This window comes from Coregonus lavaretus (assembly GCF_964263955.1).
Source record: "Coregonus lavaretus genome assembly, contig: HAP1_SCAFFOLD_1236, whole genome shotgun sequence".
Lineage (NCBI taxonomy): Eukaryota > Metazoa > Chordata > Actinopteri > Salmoniformes > Salmonidae > Coregonus > Coregonus lavaretus.
This window is the reverse complement of record NW_028159838.1, coordinates 102436-109968: the sequence shown is the minus strand read 5'-3', so window position 1 is coordinate 109968 and position 7533 is coordinate 102436. Positions and strand designations below refer to the sequence as shown.

The 7533-nt window shown below is 47.1% G+C and overlaps 1 protein-coding gene across 1 annotated transcript; it reads left to right on the top strand.

Annotated features, from left to right (window-relative positions):
* Nucleotides 1-287: 287 nt before the first annotated feature.
* LOC311122401 (EF-hand calcium-binding domain-containing protein 9-like) lies at nucleotides 288-6138 on the top strand (the record flags this gene model as incomplete). Its single annotated transcript, XM_084196764.1, has 5 exons — nucleotides 288-423; nucleotides 3974-4122; nucleotides 5332-5508; nucleotides 5764-5840; nucleotides 6027-6138. 5 exons carry the CDS (start codon nucleotides 288-290, stop codon nucleotides 6136-6138), a joined length of 651 nt encoding a protein of 216 aa, XP_084052890.1.
* Between the last annotated feature and the right edge of the window lie 1395 nt (nucleotides 6139-7533).

Genomic DNA, 7533 nt, shown 5'->3' with positions numbered 1-7533 from the left:
GTTTTAGACCTATGAATTAGTAAAGTGAATTGCTGTCTTTTCAGTGTAGTGACATAAATGGCAAAGATTTTATGGCAAAGATTGGTAAGTTGTCATATACTGTCAAAATAGTATGTAATGATAATTCAATTGAAATGCTACCAAATGAGTTTATCATGTCAGAATTCTATCAATAGAATGTAGAATCTGTAATGGAACACCAAATTCGATGGTGAACCATTGTGATGTCAGTGCCAGGAAGAGCTGAGGGGGACAGCAGTTCTGCAGTGGTCAGTCAGTGAGCCAAGATGAAGCTAAAGAAAGGAGCTCTTTTAAATTATCTGGACTTTGACAGTGTCTACTGTCTTCTCTCCCTGCGCAACACCAAAATACTGTCTGATTACTTCAAACTACTGGATGTCCACAACAGGAACACTCTGAATGGTAGATTGTGGATTTATATCTAAATATACCGCCTTGATAAGTTCCTTTCCTGAGGATGGCTCACCCCTCACAGTTCTGGGTGACTTTAACCGCCCTACGTCTGCCTTTGACTCATTTCTCTCTGCTTCCTTCTTTCCACTCCTTTCCTCTTTTGACCTCACCCTCTCCCCCCCCCCCCCCCCCCCCCCCCCACTCACAAGGCAGGCAATACGCTAGACCTCATCTTTACTAGATGCTGTTCTTCTACTAATCTCACTGCAACTCCCCTCCAAGTCTCCGACCACTACTTTGTATCCTTTTCTCTCTCGCTCTCCTCCAACACTACTCCTCCAACACTACTCACACTACTCACTACGGCACACCTACTCAGATGGTAATGCGCCGTCGCAACCTTCGCTCTCTCTCTCCCGCTACTCTCTCCTCTTCCATCCAATCATCTCTTCCCTCTGCTAAATCCTTCTCCCTCCGATCTCCTGATTCTGCCTCCTCAACCCTCCTCTCCTCCCTTTCTGCATCTTTTGACTCTCTATGTCCCCTATCCTCCTGGCCGGCTCGGTCCTCCCCTCCTGCTCCGTGGCTTGACGACTCATTGCGAGCTCACAGAACAGGGCTCCGGGCAGCCGAACGGAAATGGAGGAAAACTAGACTCCCTGCGGACCTGTCATCTTTTCACTCCCTCCTCTTTACATTTTCTTCCTCTGTTTCTGCTGCTAAAGCCACTTTCTACCACTCTAAATTTCAAGCCTCTGCCTCTAACCCTAGGAAGCTCTTTGCCACCTTCTCCTCCCTGCTGAATCCTCCTCCTCCCCCTCCCTCCTCCCTCTCTGTGGATGACTTCATCAACCATTTTGAAAAGAAGGTTGACGACATCCGATCCTCATTTATTAAGTCAAATGACATTTACATTTTTACATTTATGTCATTTAGCAGACGCTCTTATCCAGAGCGACTTACAAATTGGTGCATTCACCTTATAGCCAGTGGGATAACCACTTTACCAATTTTTTTTTTCTTTCTTTTTTTTTTTGGGGGGGGGGGTGGGTTGGGGTAAGGGGGGGGTAGAAGGATTACTTTATCCTATCCCAGGTATTCCTTAAAGAGATGGGGTTTCAAATGTCTCCGGAAGGTGGTGAGTGACTCCGCTGTCCTGGCATCGTGAGGGAGCTTGTTCCACCATTGGGGTGCCAGAGCAGCGAACAGTTTTGACTGGGCTGAGCAGGAACTATGCTTCCGCAGAGGTAGGGGAGCCAGCAGGCCAGAGGTGGATGAACGCAATGCCCTCGTTTGGGTGTAGGGACTGATCAGAGCCTGAAGGTACGGAGGTGCCGTTCCCCTCACAGCTCCATAGGCAAGCACCATGGTCTTGTAACAGATGCGAGCTTCAACTGGAAGCCAGTGGAGTGTGCGGAGGAGCGGGGTGACGTGAGAGAACTTGGGAAGGTTGAACACCAGACGGGCTGCGTTATTCTGGATGAGTTGTAGGGGTTTAATGGCACAGGCAGGGAGCCCAGCCAACAGCGAGTTGCAGTAATCCAGACGGGAGATGACAAGTGCCTGGATTAGGACCTGTGCCGCTTCCTGTGTAAGGCAGGGTCGTACTCTCCGAATGTTGTAGAGCATGAACCTACAGGATCATGCTCTACTTGTGACGGCCGGCCGCCCAACAACCTGCCCGCTTGACCCTATCCCCTCCTCTCTTCTCCAGACCATTTCCGGAGACCTTCTCCCTTACCACACCTCGCTCATCAACTCATCCTTGACCGCTGGCTATGTCCCTTCCGTCTTCAAGAGAGCGAGAGTTGCACCCCTCCTCAAAAAACCTACACTCGATCCCTCCGATGTCAACAACTACAGACCAGTATTCCAGTATTCTTTTCTCTCCAAAACTCTTGAGCGTGCCGTCTCTAGCCAACTCTCCTGCCATCTCTCTCAGAATGACCTTCTTGATCCAAACCAGTCAGGTTTCAAGACAGGTCATTCAACTGAGACTGCTCTTCTCTGTGTCACGGAGGCTCTCCGCACTGCTAATGCTAACTCTCTCTTCTCTGCTCTTATCCTTCTAGACCTATCTGCTGCCTTTGATACTGTGAACCATCAGATCCTCCTCTCCACCCTCTCCGAGTTGGGCATCTCCGGCGCTGCTCACTCTTGGATTGCGTCCTACCTGACAGGTCGCTCCTACCAGGTGGCGTGGCGAGAATCTGTCTCCGCACCACATGCGCTCACCACTGGTGTCCCCCAGGGCTCAGTTCTAGGCCCTCTTCTATTCTCTCTATACACCAAGTCACTTGGCTCTGTCATATCCTCACATGGTCTCTCCTATCATTGCTACGCAGATGACACACAATTAATTTTCTCCTTTCCACCTTCTGATAACCAGGTGGCGAATCGCATCTCTGCATTTCAGTGTGGATGTCGGATCACCACCTCAAGCTGAACCTCGGCAAGACGGAGCTGCTCTTCCTCCCGGGGAAGGACTGCCCGCTCCATGATCTCGCCATCACGGTTGACAACTCCATTGTGTCCTCCTCCCAGAGTGCAAAGAACCTTGGCATGACCCTGGACAACACCCTGTCATTCTCCGCTAACATCAAAGTGGTGACCCGATCCTGCAGGTTCATGCTCTACAACATTCGCAGAGTACGACCCTACCTTACACAGGAAGCGGCACAGGTCCTAATCCAGGCACTTGTCATCTCCCATCTGGATTACTGCAACTCGCTGTTGGCTGGGCTCCCTGCCTGTGCCATTAAACCCCTACAACTTATCCAGAACGCTGCAGCCCGTCTGGTGTTCAACCTTCCCAAGTTCTCTCATGTCACCCCGCTCCTCCTCACTCTCCACTGGCTTCCAGTTGAAGCTCGCATCTACTACAAAACCATGGTGCTTGCCTACGGAGCTGTGAGGGGAACGGCACCTCCTTACTTTCAGGCTCTGATCAGACCCTACACCCAAACGAGGGCACTACATTCATCCACCTCTGGCCTGCTAGCCCCCCTACCTCTACGGAAGCACAGTTCTCGCTCAGCCCAGTCAAAGCTATTCACTGCTCTGGCACCCCAATGGTGGAATAAGCTCCCCCACGACGCCAGGCAGCGGTGTCACTGACCACCTTCCGGAGACACTTGAAACCCTACCTCTTTAAGGAATACCTGGAATAATATAACAGTAATCCTTCTACCCCCCCCCCATAAAAAAATAGAAAAAATAAAAAGGGTGGTTGTCCCCATGGCTATCATAAGTTCAATGCACCAATTTGTAAGTCGCTCTGGATAAGAGTGTCTACTAAATGACTTAAATGTAAATGTAAATGTTCATTTGTGTACTTAGATGTGTGTGGGTAATGTGGAGGCAGTAACCTGACAGATTGTATTTTTATCTATATATTCATAGACATCCAGGTAATTTGTGTCCTCCTTACATGTATGGGTGTAACCTGACAACAAAAAAAAAAGTTGGTTATTAAAACTTTTTTCCACAACATTTATTAAAGATCACTGTTGGAAGCAGCAAACAGTAGGCTAAGCAGCCATTTCTCTTCTTCTTGCAGACATCCAGTTCTACCACTTCATGCACCATGTGACTGACCTGAAGAAGAAGGAGATCATGATGACCTTTGACATGTTAGACTGGAACGCCAGCGGAGAGATCGGCTTCGAACAGTTCTACATGCTGGTCTGCATCCTGCTCTGCAGCGAGGTAATGTTTCTCTCTCTCTCTCGCTCTGTGTGTGTGTTTGTGTGTTGTGTGTGTGTTTTTGTCTTGTCTGCCAGCACTGAAGTGCAGATAAGTAATTCATTCATTTCCCTGTATTATATCATAACGGTTACTGCTGAACCATGTGGTCAAGGAGAATAGAGCTTGTATGTCAGAACCATGCGGTCAAACTGAAGGCCATTAAAGGCCATTCTCTGTTGATCTTGTTTATCAAGGGGAAACCACTTCTCATATCTGGCTATCAGACAAAGAGATGTAAACCCCTTTAACACAACCTGCTTCTCAATTCCCCTTTTATATCTCATTAAACAATTATAGTCATGTTTACAGATACAACAAAAGGCTTTTTACTGCCATGATTCAATGTTGACCAGAAAATAGAGGTTTCATAGAAATGCTATAAATCACAGCTGGAACAGTAATGAGAAAAGGTTACTGAACCTTTTCGTACATTATGTATTATCTTTATGTGTGTTGTTTTATACATTTTAAAAAATATTTAACCCTTATTGTACCAGGTAAGTTGACTGAGAACACATTCTCATTTGCAGCAACACACTGGGGAATAGTTACAGGGAAGAGGAGGGGGGATGAATGAGCCAATTGGAAGCTGGGGATGATTAGGTGGCCATGATGGTATGCGGGCCAGATTGGGAATTTAGCCAGAACACCGGGGTTAACACCCCTACTCTTACAATAAGTGCCATTGGATCTTTAATGACCACAGAGAGTCAGGACACCCGTTTAACATACCATCAAAGACAGCCCCTTACACAGGGCAATGTCCCCAATCACTGCCCTGGGGCTTTGGGATAAATACAACAATTAGACCAGAAGAAAGAGTGCCTCCTACACCACTTCCAGCAGCATCTGGTCTCCCATCCAGGGACAGACCTGGACTGACCCTGCTTAGCTTCAAAGGCAAGCCAGCAGTGGGATGCAGGGTGATATGCTGCTGTCTTGAATGTGTGAAAGCATCACATGTGTTTGTGTGTGTGTGTGTGTGTGTGTATGTGTGTGTGTGTGTGTGTGTGTGTGTATGTGTGTGTGTGTGTGTGTGTGTGTGTCTGTGTGTGTGTGTGTGTCTGTGTGTGTGTGTGCGCGTGTGTGTGTGTGTGTGCGTGTGTGTGTGTGCGAGTGTGTGTATTTGTGTGTGTGTATGTGTGTGTATCTGTGTGCGACCTCTTCCAGTACCACGTGGAGAAGAACTTTATCTTCCGTCACTCCAGGCCGGTGTTTGAGTTGTTGGACATGGACGGAGGTCATACAATCAGCCCCGCCGAGTTCCAGGCCTCTGGCTTCCTGTTCAATCTCAAGGGACACGCCCTCGATAAGATTTTCTACGAGTTCGACGTCTCCGGAGACGAGGTACACTGACTCGCTCTCTCTGGGTTTGAAATGGCACCCTATTCACTATACTGTATAGTGCATTACCTTTGACAAGGGCCCAGGGCTTTTGTTGGTAACAAGATCTTCTAATTTGATGTCTCTAGTTAGAGACGAGATACTCAAACCAGTGATTCGTCCTGAGCTGTCCAGAGACAACAATGTCTCTGCTATCCAGCTTAAGGTTGGCCTCTATGTGTTTCTACATACTGTACTATACACCTCTGTCTCCCTTAGTACCTGAACTACAAGGAGTTTAAGATGTTCACTATGGCCTGTATCTACATGCAGGAGGAGACCAAGAAGATGCAGAAGTAAGGATTTAGTCTGATAAGTTTATCTCTCTTTAATACTTTTATGTCATTATTGCTTGTAACGTATTTCTTAACACTTTTACTTTTCTTAATTCTTAATTTATTTCCTTTCATTGCTTGGATTTTATACTTTTTTGGAAGAATGCATTAATGTTTTAAATAAAGTTGGATGTGTTTTGATCCCAGGTTGCAGGTGAGGAGAACCAGCACCCCCAGACAGGAGAGATGTGCGACCAACGCAGGGGTCACACACACACCTCCCGACTCACACAGTGGACGCAGCAGCCACACTGATTGAGAGATAGGGAGAGAGGGAGAGAGGAGGAATGAAGTTGTTTACAGGGCTGAGAAAAAATAAAGCTGTTTGTTTAGGATGTACTATGCTTCTTGTCTATACCTGACAGAGGTATTTGTGGAGTGAGCGTGTGTGAGTGTGAATGTGTGTGTGTGTCTGACGAAACGCAACAGCTATACCAACATGAGCCATCAAAACTGGTTAGCCACCTCTGGCAAAGGAACTACCAGGTTACAGTACCATGCTATGTACCTGAATCTATTCCTATACCTCAAAACATTTCCCTTTACGCTCTAGGACTCTCGTTGAGTGATCCTATGAGGTTTATTGCTCCCACGAGTCTCTTTCAGGTTCCTATAAGTCCTCTGTACCTCTGACTCTGTGTGGCATGAGGGAAGTCCTGGTGTTTCTGGTTGACTCCTGGCATACAGAAACACCGTCACTTCTCAGAAACCCCAGTCTCACTAACCTTTCACTCCGATACCACTCTTTTCCAAACTCTCTGGCCCATCACATACACACACACTTGCTCAGAGGGAAGTGTGCTGCATGACACAGAGGTATATGACACTATCCCCACTTCCATCAGAGAGAGAAAATACATCAACAATGATGATGTCATGCAGATATCTATTTTTGCCTGTTGGATTATAAACTGTTACTCAAGCACCACAATGCACCATAACCACTATCAACATAATATCATGCAGAATGCCAGTTAACTCTCAAGGGTTATCCTTCACACCTATCTTCCTCCATACTCAGTTTAAATTCCATGGCCGTTTATGACCCTTGCCCCCTATAGTTCCGCCAGAGTTCATCCTGTTGACCCCCCTACCTACCTGTGTATACTGTACCTCTGAGCCAACAAAGCCCTCCTCCACTTTACCTGCTCATTACAGAGGAACACTGGCTCATTATCTGATTTTAGTCATTGTTTCTGATTCCTGAGGCACAGGGAGGACAAAGAGACCCAAGGCTTTGTCATTGTGTCATATGCATACCTGTGTGTGTGTGTGTCTGTCCTCTCTCTGTGCCTTTGCGTGTGGCAGCGATGGGAGTTCTAAGCTGGTGCTCCTTCCTCTCTGTATTCAGGTGTTTCAGGTTTGACGACCTGCACAGCTGTGACACAGTTCAGGGTCAGCTGGAAAGCTACCTACAGAACACACCTGCTCATGTTTGAAATCAGAACCCGACACAATCTGAAGATTAAAACATGTCATAGGGTTGTTTTTGTAGGCCAGAGAAAACATGTGGCCTGTATCTATCTACCTAGCCTCGCCAGCCACCTTGATCTCACAAGCTTACATTAATGGTTCACTAGTAGCGATCAGGATGGCTGGCGAGGCTAGCATCTACTTATAGTTGAAGTCGAGGTTGTTTTTCAACCACTCCACA